Source organism: Physeter macrocephalus, chromosome 16 (assembly GCF_002837175.3).
Source record: "Physeter macrocephalus isolate SW-GA chromosome 16, ASM283717v5, whole genome shotgun sequence".
Classification (NCBI taxonomy): Eukaryota; Metazoa; Chordata; class Mammalia; order Artiodactyla; family Physeteridae; genus Physeter; species Physeter macrocephalus.
Window position 1 is genome coordinate 55,630,233 of NC_041229.1, and position 24,569 is coordinate 55,654,801.

General features: G+C 37.5%; 1 protein-coding gene across 1 annotated transcript in view; it reads left to right on the forward strand.

Moving 5' to 3' along the window:
- Nucleotides 1-24,569, forward strand: part of GDPD4 (glycerophosphodiester phosphodiesterase domain containing 4) — a 135,132-nt gene that overhangs the window by 1,349 nt on the left and 109,214 nt on the right. The window contains exons 2-8 of the mRNA XM_024131598.1: nt 10,743-10,836; nt 13,662-13,721; nt 20,434-20,532; nt 20,607-20,700; nt 21,542-21,619; nt 22,415-22,560; nt 22,959-23,041. Coding sequence (XP_023987366.1) covers nt 10,743-10,836; nt 13,662-13,721; nt 20,434-20,532; nt 20,607-20,700; nt 21,542-21,619; nt 22,415-22,560; nt 22,959-23,041 — 654 coding nt within the window. The remainder of the gene's footprint in view (nt 1-10,742; nt 10,837-13,661; nt 13,722-20,433; nt 20,533-20,606; nt 20,701-21,541; nt 21,620-22,414; nt 22,561-22,958; nt 23,042-24,569) is intronic.

Genomic DNA, 24,569 nt, shown 5'->3' on the forward strand with positions numbered 1-24,569 from the left:
GCATCGGCAGGCGGACTCTCAACCACTGCGCCACCAGGGAAGCCCTGAGTATGAGTCTTTTTAAAAAATGGAAATACAGTTTATTTTTCCTTTTTTTTTGGCCACACTGTGCGGCATGTGAGATCTTAGTTCCCTGACCAGGGATTGAACCCGTGTCCCCTGCAGTGGAAGTGAGGAGTCTTAACCACTGGGCCGCCAGGGAAGTCCCTATTTTCCTTTTATAGAAGTAAAATATGGTTTGTTATATTAAATGTAAAAAATTCAGAAAGTAGAAAATATAAAAATATGCTTAGTCTTATTCTTGAGTAACAATCTCTTGGTATACTTCCCAGTCTTTTTTTCTATGCTTATTTTTACATGATTATGCTCATACCATATATATAATTTTGCTTTTCATTTTCACTTAAAATGGTTGCACACATTTTGAAAAATTGTTAAAACTCTTAATGAACATCATTTAAAATGGTTTTAAAATATTTCCTGACATGAAGGTACTCTAATACACTTACTTAACCACTTTTTATTGTTAGGCATTATGAATGTTTCTAAATTTTCGAGTTTTGATAACATGAAAGCACAGAGAAATCTCTGTGCTCTGACTTATGTTCTTGCAATAGACTCCCACGAGTGGTGTTATTGATTTAAGAAGAATAAACACTAATAAAATTCATTATGCTTATTGCCAAAGTACTTTCTCAAAAGAGTCTAGCAATTTCCATACAGCAGAGGTATATGAGTTTCTATTTTAACCTGCCATTGACAGCAGTAACTATTCTAATTTTGATCATTTTTATTAATTTTATAGATGGAATTTGTTTTGTTTTAATTTAATCATTGATTAAGTGTCAAAACTGGTTTATTTATTTACTTTTTAGTTTTCTTGCTTTGTTTATTTTGTGGGATGTTTATTTTGTGGGATCTTTACTAATTTTTGATCAGTTTATATGCAATCTTTATTTATGGACCCATTCTAAATTATTCCAAGGACTTGAGATACAAAGCTGTTTCATTTTAAAGTAAAATTTCCCTCAGTTTTTAAAAACTTTATTGAGATGTAATTGACATATAACATTGTGTTAGTTTCAGGTGGATACAAAGTAATAATTTGATATTTGTATATATTGTGAAATGATCAGAACAATAAATCTTTTTAACATCAATCACTACACATAATTACAATTGTTTTCTTGTGATGAGAATTTTTAAGATCTACTCTCTTAGCAATTTTCAAATATATAATGCAGTATTATCAACTATAGTTACCATGCCGTGTGTTACATTCCCATGACGTAGTAACTGGAAGTTGGTACCTTTCAACCCCTTAACCCATTTCATCCACCCCCACCTCTGGCAACCACCAGTCTGTTCTATCTATGAGCTTATTTTTTGTTTTCGTTTTTGTTTTTTAGATTCCACATATAAGGGAGATCATATGGTATTTGTCTTTTTCTGTCTGACTTATTTCACTTAGCATAATGCCCTCAAGGGTCCATCAAGGTTGTCATAAATGGCAAGATTTCCTTCTTTTTATGGCTGAATAATATTCCATTGTATATACATACCGCATATTCTTTTCCATTTATCTGTCAGTGGATACTTAAGTTGTTTCTATATCATAGCTATTGTAAATGATGCTGCAGTGAACATAGGGGTACATATATCTTTTCAGGTTAGTGTTTTCATTTTCTTTGGATGAATACCCAGAAGTGGAGTTGCTGGATCATATGGTAGCTCTGTTTTAATTTTTTTGCAGAACCTCCATACTAGTTTCCATAGTACCTGCACCAATTTACATTCCCACCAATAGTGCACGAGGGTTCCATTTTCTCCATATCCTCGCAAACACTTGTTATAGCTTGTCTTTTTGATAACCATTCTAACAGGTATGAGGTGATATCTAGTTAGAGTTTTGATTTGCATTTTTCTGATGATTAGTGAATCATCAGAAAAATGACGTTGAATACCTTTTTATATATTTGTGGCCTGTATATCTTCTTAGGAAAAATGTCTATTCAGATACTATATTTTTAAACTGGTTTGTTTGTTTAATTGGTATTCAGTTGTATGAATTCTTTATATATTTTTTGGATATTAACCTCTTTTTAAAGATTTTTTTGATGTGGACCATTTCAAAAGTCTTTATTGAATTTGTTACAATGTTACTTGTGTTTTATGTTTTATTTTCTTGGCCACGAAGCATGTGGGATCTTAGCTCCCCGACCAGGGATTGAACCCATACCCCTTGCATTGGAAGGCAAAATCTTAACCACTGGACCACTAGGGAAGTCCCTGGATGTTAACCTCTTAATCAGATATATGATTTGCAAATATTTTCTCCCATTTGGTAGGTTGCCTTTTTGTTTTGTTGATGGTTTCCTTTGCTTTGTTTGATGTAGTCCCACTTGTTTGTTTTTGCTTTTGTTCTTTTTGCTTTTGGTGTCAAATCCAAAAAACTCATCGCCAAGGCTGATGTTAAGGAACTTACTGGTTATGTTTTCTTCTAGGAGTCCTGTGGTTTGAAGTTTTATGTTCAAGTATTTAATCCATTTTGAGTTGATTTCTGTGTATGGTATAAGATATTGGTTCAGTTTCACTGTTTTGCATGTGGCTGTCCAGTTTTTTCAACACTGTTTATCGGAGAGACTGTCCTTTCCTCATTTTATATCCTGGTTCTTGTCTCCTTTGCCGTAAAGTAATAGACCATATATACATGGGTTTATTTCTGGGCTCTTTATGGCATTCCATTGATGCGGTGTTTGTTTTTGTGCAAATACTCTACTGTTTTGGTTACTGTAGCGTTGTAGTGTTGTTTGAAATTAGGGAGTGTGATGCCTCCAGATTTGTTCTTCTTTCTCAATATTACTTTGGCTCTCTGGGGTCTTCTGTGGTTCCATACAAATTTTAGGATTGTTTGTTCTATTTCTATAAAAATGCCATTGGAATTTTGTTAGGGATTGCATCTAATCTGTAGATGGCTTTCAGTAGCATGGAAAATTTAACAATATTAACTCTTCCAGTCCATGAACATGAGATATCTTTCCATTTCATGTCTTACAGTTTTCAGTGGAGAGCTCTTTTCACCTCCTTGATTAAATTTATTCTTAGGTATTTTGTTTTTGTTATTGATATTGTAACTGGGGTTGTTTTCTTAATTTCTTTTTTGTATATATTTTTATCAGTGTGTAGAAATCCAACAGATTTTTGTATATTGTTTTTGTATCCTGCAACTTTAGAATTCATTAATTAGATCTCACAGTTTTTTGATGGAGTCTTTAATATTTTCTGTATATAAAATCGTGTTGGGCTTCCCTGGTGGCGCAGTGGTTGAGAGTCCGCCTGCTGATGCAGGGGACACAGGTTTGTGACCCGGTCCGGGAAGATCCCACATGCTGCGGAGCGGCTAGGCCTGTGAGCATGGCCGCTGAGCCTGCGCGTCTGGAGCCTGTGCTCCTCAATGGGAGAGGCCACAACAGTGAGAGGCCCACGTACTGCAAAAAAAAAAAAAAAAAAAAAATCATGTCATCTTTAAATAGAGAAAGCTTTACTTCTTTCTTTCCAATTCCGGTGCCTTTCCTTCCTCCCTCCCTCCCTCCCTCCCTCCCTTCCTTCCTTCCTTCCTTTCTTTCCCTCTTTCCTTCTTTCTTTCTCTCTCTCTTTCTTTTCTTTCTTTCCCTGATTGCTCTAACTAGGACTTCTAGTACTATGTTAAATAGGAGTGGTGAGAGTGTACACCCTGTTATTCCTGATCTTAGAGGAAAATCTTTTAACCTTTCACCATTGAGTAAGATGTTAGATGTGGGCTTGTGATATGTGGCCTTTATTTTGTTGAGGTATATTCCTCCTATACCCAGTTTGTTGAGAGTTTGTTTTTTTTTTTTATCATGAATGGAGTTTGAATTTGTCAGATGCTATTTTTGCTATTTTGAAATGATCATATAATTTTTATCTTTCGTTCTCTTAATGTGATGTATCACACTTATTGATTTGTGTATGTAGAACCATCCTTGCATTAGAGGGACGAATCCCACTTGATCATGGTATATGATTCTTTTAATGTGCTGTTGTATTTGGCTTGTAGTATTTTGCTGTGATTCTTGCATCTATATTCATCAGGGATATTGGCCTGTAATTTCTTTTCTTATAGTGTCCTTATCAAGCTTTTATATCAGGGAAATGCTGGCTTTGTAAAATGAATTTGGGAGTGTTCTCTTCAATTTTTTGTAAGAGTTTGAGAAGTATTGATGTTAATTCTTCTTTAAATATTTAAAATTGGCCAGTGAAACATTTGGTCCTGTGCTTTTCTTTTTTGGGAGGTTTTTGTTTACTGATTCAGTCTCCTTACTCATTACTCAAATCTTAGTCTGATCAGATTTTCTATTTCTTCATGATTCAATCTTGGTAGGTTGTATGTTTCTAGAAATTTCTCCCTTTTTCCTAGGTTGTCCAATTTGTTGGCATATAGTTGTTCATAGTCATCTCTTACGTTCCTTTCTGTGGTGTCAGTTGTTCTTTTTTCATTTAAAATTTTATTTATTTGGATTCTCTTTTTTTCTTGGTTAGTCTTGCTAAAAGTTTTGTCAATTTTATATATTTTTTCAAAGAACAAACTCTCAGTTTGGTTAATTTTTTCTGTTGTTTTCCTATTCTCTGTTTTACTTATTTACCAAACAAATTAGCTCTTGAATGAAGAGAAATCCTTGAGGGAGGACCTTGCTATACAAAAGGACCTGCCTGTACAAAACTGTATACTGTCAATCTTCCTCCTCTTTTCCCCCCAAAGAACATCTGGCTATTTACCAGGGTGGTTGTGCACTTGGGCAGAAGAAATACTTATGGGACAATTACTGGACACTGACTCTGAACTGATACAAATTCCTGGAGATATAAAGCAGCACTATGATTCACCAGTCAGAGTAATCAATGGACATAGGTAATCAATGGAGTTTTGGTTCAGACCTGTCTCTACAGTGGGTCTAGTGGGTCCCCAAGCCCACCCTGCAGTTATTTCTCTAGTTTTGGAATGCATAGTTGGAATAAACATACTCAGAAGCAGGCAGAATCCTCACAGCAATACTCCCATCATCAAATAAAAGTTGTAAACATAAGAGTGAGTTCCCATTGGTCCTAAAGCCACAAGTAAAGTTAATGGGCAGTTTTCCATTGCTCCCGTAGCAAATGATCACGAATTAAATGGCCTAAAGGAATACCCATTTTTTTTCCTCAGTTCTTTAGGTCAGACGTCAGACATGCTTGGCTGGGTACTCTGCTTAGGATTTCATAATGAAATCAAGGTGCCAGATGGCCTGAGCTTATACCTGGGGCTCTGAGTGAGAATTCATTTCCAGGTTCATTCAAGTTGTTGGCAGAATCCAGTTCCTTCTGGTTGTAGGAATGATGTGCTCATTCTTTAGTGGTTGTCAGAGAGGAGTTGGTCTCAGCTTCTAGCTTGTGGCCTTCTCTGTCTTCAAAGCTAGCAACGGTGTTTCAACATAATTGTTGAAATGGTTAACGTCATCACTCATGATACCAAATGATAGAGATCATGGGAGCCAGAATTCTGTGTGTGTGTGTGTCTATATGTTTTTCTCTTCTCCCATTCTTCTACCATTGAAAATAAGGTGTGTTAATAGTAGTTGGCCATATATATCAGTACTTAAATTAGAGGTATAAACATCACATAGAGGCAATAAAGGAACTTTGTATCCTTTTTTAGGGAGAGGATTGGTGTGTTTTTGGTTGTATGAGAGATAATCACACGATGTTAGATAGAAAGTAAGGATGGTTAATAGAGGTGTGTATGAATACCAAGTTGCTCATGAGTGGATTGTGGTAGTGTAGTAATTGGGTCCACTTAGTTAAACTGAAACTACTTTTCTCACAATTCCATTCCCAGTATAGGATTGGGTTAGGATTAATTACAAGAAAAATTGGTATACAGTTTGGAAGTAGGAAGTGAATCGTTAGCTATTTCTTTATACTCTGAAGATCAGTGATGGACCCAGGCATTATGACAGCCTCCATGCAGTGTCAATATCTGGTAGTTCACTTAGTTGCCATGGGGAAGCACCTGGGCCCACATTCTTCTTGCTCCTGCCAGGTCTTCTTCAGCTTCCTCATGTCCTAGGCCAGATAAGTATGCAGCTAAATGATGAAAGGCATGAACTTTTCATGCGGGTCACTGTTATTATCCAAGGTTGGAGGAAGTGTGTTATGACTTTGTTGAATTAACATTTGTTATGTGGAGCACAGGGTGCTGGATGGTCAGTTGAGGCAACAGCAATGGTGAGTGGTGGTTCAACAACAGACTGCAAGAGAAATTAAAATAGAGAAGTTTATTACTTCTGTAGGTACTGGGGGAAGTACACAGATGCCTTTAGGGCCCACACAGGGAGATCAAGGCAGAATGTAGACAGAAAGTGAGGCAGGACCTGGGCACATGCCTTTATTACGGTCCATGGCTGGAGTGCTTTGGGGTTCCTGAGCTAGGGCCAGATTGATTAAGTCAAACTATAAGAGTAGAGTTTTTGTAAGCCCCATGGGAGTCTTGTCTAAGGGGCACATGAGGCATACAGGTGATGGGAAGCATGCGAGACTGTAGATCACAAGAGCTATTGTGGAAGTCATATCAGGGCCTTATATTTGCTTATGACTGACGGCTCGTAGGTCACGTGCTTCCCTGAGGGTGCTAGTATCAATTTAAGGTCACTGTGGTCCACTTGGACAAACAAAATGGGTGCCACGGTGGCAATACCATGGAGTTATAGCTTAGCTAATAGAAGTTAACTTAGCTAAATCCTTGACACAGTGATAGACACAGGTTGCATGGTTTGTGTGTGTCCTCATGCGTTCCAGTCTATCCTTACGTGTTTCAGTTTGTCCTTGAGGGTTCTAGTTCCTCCTCATGGGTTTCAGTTTCCCCATATATTGTGTTCAGTTTTACTTTCCAACTTCTGGCCTGACTTCTACAACTTTAGGCCAAGTGTTGGAGCAGATGTAACAGTCTAACATAGCCTTCTCTCACAGCTTCTGTAATAGCCCAAGGTCTAATCCCTACAATAATTCCTTTTCTGAGTGGTCCCAGACCAATACAGTATTTTTAATCATTTTGGAAAAGTTCTCAGCCATTACCTTTACAAATATTGCTTTTACCCCATTTTCTATTGCCTCTACTTCAATTTTATGTTAGGTATTTTCTCTTTATCCTCTAAGTGTCCTACCCTTTCTTCTGTATTTCTCATGTATTTTTTTCATGTGTCTGTTTCATGCTTGATATTTTTTTCTGGTCTGTCTTTTGTTTAGCAAATGCCTTTTGGCTCTGTTTTACCTGCTATTTAATCCATTCACTGAGTTCTTAATTTTTATTGCTGTATTTTCCCCTCTAGAATTCTTAATTGGTCTTCTTTTTAATAGCTATCTACTGAAATTCTTAATTTTCACCCAGTATAAACATTTTAAATATAGTTATTCAGAAGTCTGTGTCTGATACCTCTATTATCTAGATTTGCTAAAGATCTTTTTATGTTGTCCATTGTTTCTTTTGGCATTCAGTATGTGGTCTCCTAGTGTGCCTCATAGTATTGCTTGAGTGCCAGGCTTTGTATATAAAAATTTGTATAGGTGATTTGAGACCTTGAATTATAGTATATCTTCTCAGAGAGTTACTCTGACAGGTAACCAGGGGTATTAGCAAATCCTATTCACCATAATCCAGTTTCACAAATTGGATTTAGATTGTTCAAAGCTAGGATTCAGTCCCCACAAAGCAGTCTATTTCCAGTTTGTGCTTACTCTTAGAATATAGTCCTAGAAGGTCCCAAACCAAAGTGTACAGTGTTTACCAGATTACTCCCTCCCCCTTTTGTCTTTCTAGCCCTGCAAGATTACAGGAACCCCTTCTTCCTGTATCTCAGCCACTTCTAGACAAAAATCACCCAAATCCCAAGTTATGTCTCTGGATTTCCTCTTTTATTTGGATCTTGGTTCCATAGTTCTTCACTCTATGATGTCTTGATTTAGATTTTTAAAAACGTATTGTCCAGCTTTTCCCTTAGCTGGAGAGAGGTAGAGCAGAATTTTTGATGGGGTAAGCATCATTTCTCTTTTTTTCCCATGTGTGTTGTGGGGTTAGACTTGTCTCCTCATTCTTTGCAATGTGAATGTACCCATTGCCTCATCACGATGTGTCTTTTTTTTCTCAGAGTTACTGTCAGCTAACAGTTGGTTCTGCTGATAAGCACTGTGGTATGTACAGTGTGCATTGGGAGAAGATGCATCAAAGCTGCACCTTACAGCTATGGGAAAGCAAGGAAGATTTCTTTAAACATTAGTGTAGAGAATGTGGATTTAGATGAGAAGGTTGACTAGGCTGCCAGAAGAAGACTGTCTCTGTTGAATGAGAAAGACTTCATCCAGGGGTGTGTGTGATTATACTGCTAGAGAGATGTAAAACAGTGGCGCAGAGTGGAGAAAACTGCTTGAAAATACTAAGTCAGAAGAACCCTAAGGTGGACAATGCATTGTAGAGGGAGTCTACTGCATAGTCTTGAGCAACTGTATATTCCTAGTTTAAAGAAGTGATGGCCAAGAAAGACTTCCTTTTTCAATCCCCACTAATATATATAGGCAGTCACCTAAACAAACTCCTTTTCATTCTTCTCACTCCCATGTTGTTACCCCACTACCACCACCTAGAGTGAGTACAGGTGAATAGGACAAGAAGAAGTAGAAGAGGGAAAGAGAAAAAGAGAAAAAAGTCAAAATTCTTCCTGCAGTTCATGGCGGGTGGGTGGGAACTTCACCTGAATTTGGTGAGAAGGTTTTGAGCTGAACTAAACTAATAATAATATTTACGTGTGGTTGAATGTACAAAAGAAGACCTTTTAGGTTAAAAGGGAGTGAAAAAAGAAATCAAATGTGGCCAGAAAAATGGTTAGAAAAATAAAAGCACCATTAAATGGTAAACCTTAACTTTCTCACTTGGAAAGCAAAGTCAAAATCACTACTTGGTTAAGCTGTTTGATTAATTCTTTGACTTTATCTAGGCTACTATTAAGTCCGTCTTGCATTTTTTAAAAATTGAAGTCTAGCTAATTTACAATGCTGTGTTAGTTTCAGTTGTACAGCAAGGTGAATCAGCTATACACACACACACACACACACACACACACACACACACACACACACACACACATATTCTTTTTCAGATTCTTTTCCATTATAGGTCATCTTACATGTTTTTTAAGATCTCTATTTCATTGTTTTGATAATTAATGTGCTTGTTTTAAAACATCTGTTCTTGTTACATGGATGTGAGTCCTTTAATTTTCTGAAGATCTTGAATATATTTTGTGGTTCTTTTCTGATCGTTCTATTAGTTATATTTTTTTGTATGCAAGTTGTTCTATTAGTTGACTTTATTGGGTGAATTTGTTGACATTCCTTACATGTTTTCTGATTCCTCGCTGTGAGCTCATCTTTTAGAAAGTACTCTTAGTGTCTTGATCTGGGATAGCTCTCACTAGGATGGCTGCTTGCTTGTTTCATTCTTCTTGATGTATGTTATAGCCCCTGACCAAAGAGAATTTCCTTTCTTATTTGTAATGTGGTAATATGTTCACCAATCTGTATTTTATACAGGCATACCTTGGAGATATTGGGAGTTCAGTTCCAGACCACAGAAATAAAGTGAATAATACAGCAATAAAGCAAGTCACACAACTTTTTTGGTTTCCCAGTGCACATAAAAGTTATGTTTACACTATACTGTAGTCTGTAAGTGTATAATAGCATTGTTTATAAAAAAATGTACAGGCCTTAGTTAAAAAATATTTTATTGCTAAATAGCTAACCATCATCAGAACATTCAGTGAGTAGTGGTAGTAACATCAAAGATCACTGATCACAGATCACCATAACAACTATAATAAAAATGAAAAAGCTTGAAATATTGCAAGAATTACCAAAATGTGACACAGAGACATGAAGTGAGCAAATGCTGTTGGAAAAATGGTGCCAATAGACTTGTTTGATGTAGGGTTGCCACAAACCTTCAATTTATAAAAAATGCAGTATCTTTGAAGCGTATGTCTGTATTAAAATATAATTTCTCCAGATTTTATATGGTGAGAAGGTAATTTCTGTTATCTTGAAATGAATGGTCTAAAACAATTTTGACATACAATATGTAGACCAAGTGTAACACTGTTTATCTTGGCGAATTATTAGTAGTTTTCCCTCATAAACTACTTTAGGAATGGAACACATCAGGACTATTTTTAAAGGGGCCAAATCTCTTACACAGAATAGAGAAATTAATATGGTGGCTTGCAGTTATGTAAGAAAACATATATTCATGTGGACCAGGAACCTGCCAAAATGGAAAGTGTTAGTTTTATTAAGGCAGTGGACTTTTTCTCTTTTGGAATTCCAGAATTTCTGTCGTATATTGTTTTTTAAAGAGAACATAATTTTTGAATATACTGATATATGCTGAGTAACTTTAAAAAATCATACCACTCAGACAGAGCCCCATTAAAGTACCCAGTTACCTGTAGGACAAAGTTAGAACTTCTCAACTGAATATCCCCAATGCTCTTCACACATCTGTTCCCAAATTGCCTTCTCTTCTTATCTCCCTCTGTTTATCTTTTACCTCATCTAGTCCAGTCTTATCTCCCCCTATCCTTGACACAGATGCTACTAATTTTTTACTGTATTTTAAGGACTGAAACACATTTTTGCAGGGTCATTTTTCTAGGTACAGGATTCTGGTTCTTCTGGTCCATTGTCTTGCTGAGTTTTTTTGGGATCCTGGCTGCCTACACATCATTGCTCCTGGTGAGTAATGTTTTCCATTTCTCCCACTCCTTTCCTGAGTAGGCTCATGAGGTACTCTGTCTGTGGTATGGTTCCCAGTTGTGCTGGGAGCCCTCAGAACCTCAGATCACTCTTGGTAGAGTTGGGGTTTACATCAGCCAAGAATATTAGGCACGAGGGATAGATGGAGGAAAAAAGGCTTGTGCTCTTAGAGGATATGTCTTACCACTTTGACCCTTTGAAAGGGTGGCAGAACATCTTTCCCCTGTTTCATAGCCTGTTTTCTGGTTCACTCAGTATTGTCATTTTAGACACCTACACCTTCACATGGCAGTACTTCTACATATTGAATTTCATAGCCCATCTCCTAAGAATCAGTCTTTCTGGGCCTTACAAATTAGCTAGTGTGTTAAACCTGTTCTAATGTGCAAATGCTAATCCTTAGTCCAGGTGTGAAGTATATTTTAGCGAAAGTCTTTACGCACTAGTGACCCTGCCTCTGTTTTCTGACATATAGTAGTGTCATGTAGTGTGAGAAATTCAGGCCAGGAAATAGAGGAGTTTGAAGAAGTGGAAAGCTTGTGAGAGACTAATTTTAAGGAACTGGAGTTTTTCAGTGCCCAATTATATATAGAGCATATATATCTTTCTCTGATTTCATGATTCCTTGTCCCCACTGATTTCCTGTCTGATATAGAAGAATGCAACCCCCAAATCAGTTGACATTTGAATTAATTTTTCTTTCAACAAAGTATATTGATCATTATATGAGTGATAAATACTGAAGATATAGAAATCAACAAGACATGTGCAGTTTCTGTTTTCATGCAGGGCACTTAAAAGTGATAGTTATGAGATGTAAAGTTATAGTCGTCCTTAATTCTAACTCACTGAGAGTTTAGAACCTAATAGGGAACTAAGTCATAGACAAAAATAACCAACACAGGGAGAGCATTATAATTGTCATTAGAGTGGCCTAAATAACGTTCTGCATGGGTTCTGAGAAGGAAGAGCTGACTTAACAGCCAAGAGGATTAAGTGAGCCTTCTTGGAAGAGGTGGCACAGGAGTGGGATCTTGAAGGGATGTTGGATTTAGACATGTGTTTATGCTGATGGGGAAGAAAGTTCCAGACTGTGGGAACATCATGACAAAGTCAGGGTCATTTGTAGAGATGTGGATGGACCTAGAGTCTGTCATACCGAGTGAAGTAAGCCAGAAAGAGAAAAACAAATATCGTATATTAACGCATATATGTGGAATCTAGAAAAATGGTACAGATGAATCTATTTGTAGGGCAGGAATTTGTAGGGCAGACGTAGAGAACGGACATGTGGACACGGGGGAAAGGGGAGGGTGGGACGAATTGGGAGATTAGGTTTGACATAAATACACTACCATGTGTAAAATAGATAGCTAGTGGGAACCTGCTGTATAGCACAGGGAGCTCAGCTCGGTGCTCTGTGGTGACCTAGATGGGCGGGGGAAGGGAGGGAGGGAGGTCCAAGAGGGAGTGGATATAGGTATACATACAGCTGATTCACTTCATTGTACAGCAGAAACTAACACAACATTGTAAAGCAATTTTACTCCCATAAAAAAAAAAGAGAGCTATGTATGGGGTGTGACTAGGTAACAGGGAAGAATCAGTACTGTTAGCATGTAGGGCATATTGAAGAAAAATGGGTAACCTCTTTTTAGATAGGCTTGTGACAGACTTTGGAAGGCTTGAAAAGTAGGCTAATACATTTAGCATAAATCAGATTTCTATTTAGGAAAATCATCCTGGAAGTTGTGGTGTGGAGGGTGGCTATAGGCAGAGAGAGCAGTTAGAAGCTTTTCTTTTTAATGGGGAAAAAAACAGATGAATGATGTTCTCTGGCCCAGACTCTGGCCCCTGAATTGTACTGCTTTCATACACAATAAACATGAAATGGTATAGTTTGCTTCTAAGGTGTGAATGAGTTCTAGTGTCCAATAAGGCAATGTATTTTCACAAACTTTCTACTCTACCCTACCTATTTTTGGATACATACAGTGGCAACAACAGTGAACAAAGAGGGAGACCTGGATCCTATTCCTAGCTCTATCTTGAGGTTACCTTGTAACCTTGACCAAGTCATATAATTCTTCTGAGCCTCAGTCTCTTTTTCAAATGAGAATGATAATAATATTTAATAAAATGGTATTTTATAGGGCTGGGTAAAGAACAGATGAATTATATCCATAAAATTGTTTTGATCAAAATCTAAGTGACTTATACATTCAAACTCTCATTAATATCCTAAGCATCTGAGAACTCTGGTTTTCAGTTCCTATCTCCACACTGACTTGGTGACTGGCTAGATTTAGATTCAAATTCTATCTAAGATTTATTGACTAAATACCAATGTTAACAACAGTGGTTAACAGTTATAACAATGGCACTGGTTCCTCAAGAAAGAGCTTTTAAGTGACCCTTGGAAGGGCTGGACCCCGACCTCTGTTCTCTAACAAGTGGCTCTAAGTAATACCTACCAAGAAATTGGTAGAAACTCAGGAAAGATATCAGTGTATTGACTGTTACAAAATCCCAGAGAAGATAATAATAAATTCTTCCTGGGGTTGCTGGTGAAAGGTACAAGTAGGTGACATTTGAACTGCCCTTGAAGGGACAGTGGCATGGGGAGGGAGAGCTTTTTAGGCAGAGGCACAGAATGGCAAATTCCCAGAGTACGAAAACTGCAGGTGTAGCAAGAAGTGAATGTAATGCCAGACTGTGAAAGGAATTTTGAGTTCAGAACAGTGTTTTGGGTAGCATCTTGGTGATTTCAAAATAATCTCATTTTTCTTCTTTGTTTTTTTCAGGTACTTGGATCTTTGTTGCTTTGGGAGGAGATAGAATTGTACCTGCACTGGTGTCATAAGGTAGGACATCTGAATCTTCCTTCATAGGAGACCTTAGACCAGGACTGAATGTGCCTCTTTAGCATTGTGTTGAATACAGAGTTGCCCTTTCTTTCATTGTTCCCCTTATGAAAAAGATCTGCTTACACTGTTTTAACTGAAATCATTAAATTTGTTAATAGATGTAACTGATTTACTGAAGGAGCTGAATCCAAACTTTATTTTTTCTTACTGCTCCTTGTTAAGCTCACTCTGTGACTCTGTTGTTCCCATCACCATAAAACCTTAGGCGGGCTCCATTATTTTCCCAGTCCTTTATAGTCAAAAGGACATTCTCATTCAATCATTAAAAATTTCGGTTCATTGTAATAAACCAAACTCCAACTTTATGAGACTTTTCCCTTCCCCTGTTTTCACATGACCCAGGCCTGCAAACATGCAGTGGTGGAGAGAGCATGATTGTCCTTTTACCTTTCTTCTACCAGAGTAGGGCCCAGGAGATGGGGAGATAGGATAAAAGAACAAAGTCCCCCAAGGAGGGGCAAGAGGGCCCATCAGGACCAGGTAAATGCACAATTGTTGGCTCTTTACCACACAGGTTTTTCAGTGCGTATTTTCAGAGACCTTTCTGCTGAGAACCTTGACTGCAGTTCTCTTGGTGGTTTCAATGCCTGTCTTCCTATATACCCCATGAAATTTCTGTGTTGAGGTCCTTTTGACTCTCCCTTAGTTTGGAGCCCTTTAAAGTTATACTGGCAATTACAAAGGATCCGTATCTGGTCCAAGGAAGCAGGCATCACTAACCCAACATCTGAAGACATACAGCTCATTTCCAAGATAGCCTTCCTTGTTTTTTTCTGCCATGGGCTTGAGCATCTCCAGCCATAGCCTCTTGCTATTTATAGCAAGCATGGTTTTGTTACTATTCCTTGTATTTCCTCAAATACAGGAACATGTCAAACTCTCTGAATGGTCCCCTTAAATTTCCTCTTACTCAAAAGGGAAGTATGAACTGAAAATATAAATTTAAAAGTTAGAATAGATGAAAATTGAAGTTGTAAGATCTTATAGAGAAAGAATGTAGATTGAGAAGTGAACAAATGGGCCTTATTGAGATCACCCTCTGTTTTGGAACTGGGACACCATGATCAGTTAGTTACTACCAAGTTATAACTCTATGGGTTATACCATTCTGATTATCATTTCAGGCTTGTGCCTTTTATAGAAACCATGCTTACCTTGCCTCTGGCAGTGAGTGCTACTACTTGGCCTCTGCCACAGCAGAATCTCATCATTGCCTTTGAAATCAGGAAGCCAGTTTCAGTGGCAGCACCTCTCACCTTTATCCAGGCGTAAAGGATAGCCACTACAGTGCTTTTCAAGGATGCTGACACCTTCCTCAGCAATGTATTTTTCAGTGTCCTCTGATTCATCCCATAGAACGTGATCTGGAGTGGGTTAGCTCATCATAGGTGATAGCATTCCAGCAACCTTTCTCAGTAAATCATTGGGTTCTTTCTTCCATATTACACCAAGAAATTGCTGGCATCCAAATTTTATAAAGCATAGGCCACTGTTTTTTTTAATTGAAGTATAGTTGGTTTACAGTATTATATTAGTTTTAGGTATATAGCGTAGTGATTCAATATATTTATAGATTATATTTCATTTAAAGTTATTATAAAATATTGGCTGTATTCTGTGTGCTATACATTCCATCCTTGTGTCTTATTTATTTTATACCTAGTAGTTAGTGCCTAATCCCCTTTCACTACCTAGCCCCTCCCCCACTCCTTTTGCCATTGGTAACCACTAGTTTGTTTTCTGTGTCTGTGAGTCTGTTTCTGTTCTGTTATATTCATTCATTTGTTTTATTTTTTATATTCTACCTATAAGTGAAAACATACAGTATTTGTCATTCTCAGTCTGACTTACTTTACTAAGCATAGTATCTTCCAGGTCCTCCATGTTGTTGCAAACAAAGTTTCATTTTTTTTTATGGCTAACTAATATTCCATTGTGTGTATGTACATACAAACACACACGCCCCACATCTTCTTATCCATTCATCTATTGATGACCACTTAGGTTGTTTCCATATCTTGGCTATTGTAAATAAAGCTGCTATGAACATTGGAGTGCATATATCTTTTTGAATTAATGTTTTTATTTTCTTCAGCATATCCCCAGGAATGGAATTGCTGGATCATATGGTAGTTCTATTTTTAATTTTTTGAGGAACCTCCATACTGTTTTCCCTTTTCTCCACATCCTTGCCAACATTTATTATTTGTCGTGTTTTTGACAATAGCCATTCTGACAGCTGTGAGGTGATATCTCATTGTGGTTTTGATTTGTATTTTTCTCATGATTAGTGATGTTGAGCATCTTTTCATGTGCCTGTTGGCCATCTGTATATCTTCTTTGGAAAAATGTTTATTCAGGTCTTCTGCCTGTTTTTAAATTGGGTTGCACTATATGAACTCTTTATATATTTTGGATATTAACAACTTATCAGACATATGATTTCCAAATATCTTCTCTTATTCAACAGGTTATCTTTTCATTTTGTTGATGGCTTCCTTTGCTGGACACAAGCTTTTAAGTTTGATTAGGTCTCATTTAGTTTTGCTTTTGTTTTCCTTGCCTGAGGAAACATATCCAAACAATATTGCTAAGACATGTCAAAGAATGTTATTGCCTATGTTTTCTTCTAGGAGTTTTATGATTTCTGGTCTTACATTTAGGTCTTTAATCCATTTTGAGTTTATTTTTATATATGGTGTGAGAAAATGTTCTAATTTCATTCTTTTACATGTACCTCTCCAGTTTTCCCAGCACCATGTATTTTTTTTAATTGACAGAAGGCAAGATGATATTTTATTTAGCAATATTCTCAGACACTTAAGTAAAGAACATTTTCAAGGTATCTTAATTTTTTTTTAACATCTTTATTGGAGTATAATTGCTTTACATTGTTATGTTAGTTTCTACTGTATAACAAAGTGAATCAGCTATACGTATACTTATATCCCCATATCCCCTCCCTCTTGCGTCTCCCTTGCACCCTCCCTACCCCACCCCTCTAGGTGGTCACAAAGCACCGAGCTGATCTTCCTGTGCTATGCTACTGCCTCCCACTAGCTATCTGTTTTACATTTGGTAGTGTATATATGTCCATGCCACTCTCTCACTTCATCCCATCTTACCCTTCCCACTCCCTGTGTCTTTAAGTCCATTTTCTACATCTGCGTCTTTATTCCTGTCCTGCCCCTAGGTTCTTGAGAACCACTTTTTAAAAATTCCATATATTTGTGTTAGCATACGGTATTTGTTTTTCTCTTTCTGACTTACTTCACTCTGTATGACAGACTCTAGGTCCATCCACCTCACTACAAATAACTCAATTTCATTTCTTTTTATGGCTGAGTAATATTCCATTGTATATATGTGCCACATCTTCTTTATCCATTCATCTGTTGATGGACACTTAGGTTGCTTCCATGTCTTGGCTATTGTATATAGTGCCTAGCACCACTTATTGAAGAGACTGTCTTTTCCCCAGTGTGTATTTTTGCAAGCATAGGCCACTATTGAGACACAGTTTCAGAAAATGAAACAAGCAATTAGAATCACTCTAAGATATGTAATACCTGGATTCTGGTATATTGAATTCATAATCTCTGGTAAGTGCACACATATCAATAAATATAGTCCAATCTAAAATTCTTTTCTCCTTGTCTGACAACCTTAGGATTCATCCCACACATATATTCTACAGAGTTTGGTCAGTAAATTTAACGAAACCATCTCTAGAGGCACTCTGGGATCTAATTCTGGTTATGAGTCTGTGGGCAAGGGGAAGTAATGCAGATGAGGTACGAGAAGAGTGGGCATCCCCTTGGAAGGTGACCACCTTAGTTGGGGCTTTAAACCATGAAGGATTAGGCTTATTGGACTTGGGAGGAGAGACTGCTTCAATTGACAACAGAGATTCTGTAGGGCTTCAAGTTTCAGTTTTAGTGTACAAAGAATAAACCCAGAAGGAAAGGGTTAGCACCAGGCCTATAACCTATTTTCCTTTTACTTAGGGATATTCCGAGAGGAATGAATGACCTCAGTTGAAACTCTTTATAAACATACTAAAGGTATTTATTAGGCAAAAGATAATGGAAAATCCTTATAAGCTTGGAATTTATAGATTTGTAGGGTGGGAGACATGGCTGGCTCGAGTTGTATAATTAATGGGATATAAGATAAGGATGCTCCATAACCCAAAAGGCTCCTTCTGTGAAGCACAGTTTCCACACACTTCGCTCAGAACACACCTCACATTAAAAAAGTTTTTTAATCGAAGTATCGTTGATTTCCAATGTTGTGTCAGTTTCAGGGGTACAGCCAAGTGATTCACATATATATATATATATATATATGACTGAATATATATTTTTTATTTTTCAGATTCTTTACCATTATAGGTTATTGTAAGATATTAAGTATAGTTCCCTGTGCTATATAGTAGATCCTTGTTGTTTAGTTTATATATAGTAGTGTGTATCTGTTAATCCCAACCTCCTAATTTATCCCTCCCCATCCCCGTTTCCCCTTTGGTAACCATAATCTTGTTTTCTATGTCTGTGAGTCTATTTCTGTTTTGTAAATGAGTTCATTCGTGCCATTTTTTTAAGATTCCACATATAAGTGATATCATATGATATTTTTCTCTGACTTACTTTACGTAGTATGACAATCTCTAGGTCCATCCATGTTGTTATGAATGGCATTGTTTCATTATTTTTTTATGGCTGAGTAATATTCTATTGTATATATGTACCACATCTTCTTTATCCATTCATGTGTCAGTGGACATTTAGGTTGCTTCCCCGTCCTGGCTATTGTAAATAGTGCTGCAGTGAACATTGTGGTACATGTATCTTTTCGAATTATGGTTTTCTCCAGGTATATGCCCAGGAGTGGGATTGCTGGATCATATGGTAGCTATATTTTTTAGTTTTTTAAGGAACCTCCATCCATAGTGGCTGCACCAATTTACATTCCCACCAACAGTGTAGAAGTGTTCCCCTCTCTCCATACCTCTCCAGCATTTATTATTTGTAGGCTTTTTGATGATGGCCATTCTAACTGGTGTGAGGTGATACCTCATTGTAGTTTTGATTTGCATTTCTTTAATAATTGGTGATGTTGAGCATCTTTTCATGTACCTGTTGGCCAATCTGTATGTCTTCTTTGGAGAAAGGTGTGTTTAGGTCTTCTGCCCATTTTTGATTGTGTTGTTTGTTTTTTTGACATTGAGCTGTATGAGCCATTTGTATATTTTGGAAATTAAGCCCTGTCTGTAACATCATTTGCTAATATTTTGTCCCCTCCTGTAGGTTGTCTTTTCATTTTGTTTATAGTTTCCTTTGTTGTGCAAAAGCTTTTAAATTCAATTAGGTCCTGTTTGTTTATTTTTGCTTTTATTTCCATTACTCGAGGAGACAGATTCAAAAAATTGCTGCAAAAAACACACCTCACATTTTAAGTCCAAGATCTGCATGTATCCTAATACAGGAGAGGAAAGACCTTTTTATGAGTAGCTGCATTTGACAGAATCAGATTTATTCATGAGAATAATATTTTATTTGTACTTTATAATTGACTATATCCTTTAAATTGTTAGTGAAGTTTGGTGTTGGGTAAGATCACAGAATCACATAAGATTCATGTGAATCTAATTTGACAATTAAACCTTGTGTTGTAATGCATTTGGTTTGCTAATAGGTTAAGATTTTTGCATCTATATAAAATCTATGTATAAGAGAAATTGGCCTATACTTTTGCTTTCTTGTAATGTACTTGTTGAGTTTGGGTATCAGTGTTTTGTTGGCGTCATAAGACAAGTTAGAGAGCATTCCCTCTTTTTTATTCTCTAGAAGAGTTTGTTAAAGTGGAAATATTACTTCCTTAAATATTTGGAAAATTAACTATTGAAGGCAGTAAGGCCTGGAATTATTTCATGAGAAGGTTTAATTATGGATTCAATTGCTTTCATAGATACAGAGATTATGAAAGGGCGGGAACCAAGAACTCTCTAGAGGGCAACAAATGTAGAAAATCTACACTTGAAGGGGAAGAAGTGAAAGTTGTGTCTTCTTGGTCTCAATGTTCTTTCTCTATAAAGTAAATAGTGTTCCGGCTAGCAGATTTTTTCATCGGTTCAACAAATATTTATTGGATGTTTACTATGTATCAGACATATTCTGCAAGGCAGTGAAGATATAATTATAAACAAATATTGTCCTTGACCTCATGAAGCTTACAGTCTGTTGGGGAGAACATGCACTGGAAGGGTAATTACAAAATATTATTTACTTGTGACTGTACTGAGTCACATAAAAAAAGTAGTGAATATTTATAAAGGCCATTGTTGAAACTGAGTAAGACATGCCAAGCAATATTGAGGGCCCAGCTGAGGTGGAGATGATAAGTTAGTAAAGCCATCAGACCACACAGCTGTGTAATTTTTTTTCCAGCCATGATACACAACAAAGACTTGGGAACAAAGAGGGTAAATTATCAGATCCATCTAATATTGGGCATTTGCAGGATGGTTAAATTAAAAGGATGAGGAAACAAGGACCCTGACACTATAGGGACACACACATGTTTCCTAAGGACGGTTCTCATCCAAGATTAGTGCTTGGAAGTTAGGAGATTCTTTTTGTTTCCCCAGATCCTGATTCTGCTGGTGATTCTGACATGCTCGTTCTTTTTCTGGATTTTATTAACTTATTGGAAAGACAGGTGGCTCACTGTTGGGCTGTCACTGCAGGTAAGCACCATCCATCCTTAGTTGTAGCCCTGTCTATTCAGATGTGTTCAGCTTGACTTTTGGCTTTCCCCCAGGTCTTTGCTCCCTACATACACCTGAGCAGCATATCTGTGATGGTTATGCTTTCCTGGCCTGTGGCCTTCTACCTGATCCATTTGGAAGGAGAAGGTATGTCCTGTGGGTGAAACCTTGCCTGATTCTTTCAGCTCTGGCTTTAACTTCCATACTTAGTAAAACAAGCTTAGTAGATAGCCAGCACTATACCTCTTTGAAATTCATTTAGCTCGTTACTCAAGCAAGATCTTTGTGGTCAGACTCACAACCCAACATGGCCTGTCATAGCATTTCTCTGGCCAAATAGTCCTTTTCCTAAAGAGGGATTCTCCTTCTAGAAAAATAAGAATTTTCTCTCTGTTGTTACACATTGACTGTCTGGGAATGGATTGGAGTAGCTGGTGGGAGGGTAGAGGCAATTTTAATTTTATTTGACCAGTGATGGTACAAGTCACAGTTCTTTTAGTTTGTATTCAAATATTGCTATTTTAAACTGAAGAACCAGGTGCAGATATCCCTGGATACATCTTAGTACTTCAAAGCAGGCCCTGGTTAGTCCCTGTCACACCGGGGAACTTCCATCAGCAGCAGAAATGTCTACCTCTGCCACTGTTTTCCTCTTCATTCTTTGCCCTAATATCATGGAAACAAACAAGAATCAGAGCTATACATGAAACGGTTTTCAGAGTGGAGTTATCTCTTAGCACCTTATTGAGAAACCAGTAGGACATTTTTCTGTGTCTCTTTTTTACTACTGGTTAAACAAGGAGTGCTTGCTTCCTGACTTGTGCGAGGATGCAGGCAAGAGAAAGACTTGGTTGGCAATATTGCCATTGTGTGTTTGTACACGTGTGTGTGTATAGGTGGAGGGTGAATTTTAGGAAATGTTCCTGGGGGCAGGATCTTCAAGCGGACAATAATGCACTGTTTTCTTTTTCATTTCCTAAATTTTTAGGTAGAATCAGAAGATACCAGATGACGTGTTATGAGAGAAAAAGAAACAAGAGGTGTAATGTGCTCATAAAGTTGAGAGGTTAGAGCTGGAGATCTAGATTTGAAAGTGATATAGGTAGTAATTTAAAATGTACAAATGGGTAACATCTTCAGAGGTCTAAAATAGTAAGTGTTGGGCAGTGGCAAGTGATAACAGGTTTTGTGGTCAGGCTGTGTGTGTGTGTGTGTGTGTGTGTGTGTGTGTGTGTGTGTGAGAAAGAGAGAGAGAGAGAGAGAGAGAAATACTCAATATTTATTGAGTACCTGTGATGTCAACTATCATATCAACTCTATGAGATAGATGTTAGTAGCAGGATAGCTCCATTTTTCAGAATGGAGAGGTTAAGCAACATGTCTGAGTCACACAATTAGAAAGTGGTAGAGTCTGGCTTTGAAGTCAGATTTCTGTCAACTAGTATCCCTTCTGCTATGCCTCACTTCCTTCAATATAGTGGCATTTTAGGCTGATCTTTAAAGGGCTTCAGGGCTTTCTCAGAGGCAACTGAACTACTCCTTCTGAGAAGGTATTCCTTAACATTTCCTCTCTTTCCTTTGCTTCCCACTTCTTGTACAATTCATTCCCTTGTAAATTTGCATTTGTAATAATATTGACTTAATTATAATGCTTATATTTGGATACTCTTGCTTTCAAATCATTGAGAGAACATAAGGATGTGACAGAAATATAGAGTAAATCAGTGAGTCCACAGAGTCAGTGAACCCATGGACTGGGTATTTATTGACTGTTGCTTTGGGATAGTTAGTTGCTTGGGATGGTTCTCCATTCCTGTTTGCCTTTTTTTTTCTTACTTCCCCTTCCCTCCAACTTTTTCAGCTCTACAAGTGGCTATTGGAGTGCCCTTTTTTCTCATCCTTTTGTGTCTCTATTTGCTTCCATTGGGGATTTATTCTCCCTGTATTCAAGAGAAGGATAAATTGGGACCCAAGCCGAACTTCTTTGGACATAGAGGTGCACCCATGGTAGGTCTGAGCCTGATGGATGTGGGTGAGTACAGGTATGCATGGATTTGTGGATGAGACAAGGGTACATCAGATCCTAGGAACTCCTGGAGAAGTAAAGGGGTTGGCTTGAGATGACAAGAATAAGGAATTAATTGTAGAGGTTGGACTCGAACCCAGGTCACCTAATTCTCACTCCATTTCTCTTTATTGTGCCCAGTGACATTGCGTCAGATGAGCAGAGTCCCCGAATCAGATTGGGTAGAGCAAAATGTAGGCAGGTTCTTTGAAAAAAGAGCCAGGGGAGCCAAACTCTGTTTCCTAAAGTCCTTTTGTTACTGGGCCCCTTCCCTACCCTAAAAGAGGTGTTGGCAGAAAAGACTCTGAGATTAAGGGCCTGATGTCCTTTTCTTCCACAGCTGGGGCCTGAGAATACCATGATGGCCTTTGAGAAAGCTGTTGAACATGGGGCCTTTGGGCTGGAGAGTGATGTACAAATGAGGTAGGAAAGAAGGGGGTGGGAGGAGAAAAGACCAATACCATGGAAGACTCCAGCCTGGCCCAAGTTGTACAGAGGGCAAGCCCTGGGGAGTTTCTCCCGTGTTCACATGGCACATCTGCACATAACATACATACACGAACCACTTCTTTACAAACCATATATCTGTACCCCTACATTCTCAATCACAGGTTCATAAATCATACACACGCTATGTAGTCTCTACACTTAATTCAAATTTGTCCCCCCTGCCAACATGCTTACAACTTATCCCCACACCCTACGTTAGCAATCTATTTAACTAACATTCCCTGGGAACCTACTATATTCCTACTATATCCTTCTTCTGAGTGCTGGGTAGAGGCAGATGAGTCAGAGTCCTGCCTAAGAGCTGTTCCCAGACAGTGAAGGAGGCATAGCATGTTTACAAATAACCTTACTCCATTTATAAGTTTAACATTTTGAATAGCATTTTTCAGGGCCTTTGAATAATATTTAATGCATTTTAGTTGAATACTTTAGATATTTTAAACTGAAATTATGCATTTAATGTGTTTTCTTTTTTAGGTACTGCAGTTGTTTAAATCTTTTCAGAATACTTGGGTAATTCTTATAAATCTAACACATTAAATGTATAACAGTATAAACCTTAAATGTTTCGCTATATTTCAAGTCCTTTTATAAATGAGATTTGAACTTATAATCACAAATCTAGATCACTCAATTTCATACTTTAAATTGGATTTACAAAGGTAACTTTGCCAAATTATCTTTACTATTTTATTTATTTATTTATTTATTTTAAATTTTAAGAGTTTATTTGAACAAAAATTGATTCAAATCAGGCAGAACCAAATCAGAAGTCATTAGGAACACTCCTCAGCTAAGAACCAGGGGAGAGACTTATAGAGAGAAGGTACAGAAACCAAGACAGGACATTATTTGATTGACTGTAGCATAAAGCCTAGGTAACTGTGATTGGATGCCCTTAGGTTTCAGTTTTTTGTAATCTTGAGGCTCAGATTTTGGTTTGCTTATGTAGGCTGCCCTGGCATTCGAGTCCCCTCAGTCCAATGGCCTCCTTGTCTAATTAATTTAACAAGAGTTATCTATAATAAGGTGATGGAGAGAAACCAGATCCTGCAAATTTGTGGACCAAAACATGCTTAATTAGGAAGGAATTTCCCCAGGATCACTGGTCTATACTTTGAGAGGTAATATCAGATCACCTCATTTTTATTTTTTAAAATTTATTAAATTTTTAAAATTTTTTTAAACTTTAAAAAAAATTTTATTTATTTTATTCATTTATTTTTGGCTGCGTTGGATCTTCGTTGCCACATGAGGGCTTTCTCCAGTTGCAACAAGCGGGGACCACTCCTTGTTGCGGTGCACGGGCCTCTCATTGCAGTGGCTTCTCTCATTGCAGAGCATGGGCTCTAGGCGTGCGGGCCTCAGCAGTTGTGGCACACAGACTCACACGGACTCAGTAGTTGTGTCACGCAGGCTCAGTAGTTGTGGTGCACAGGCT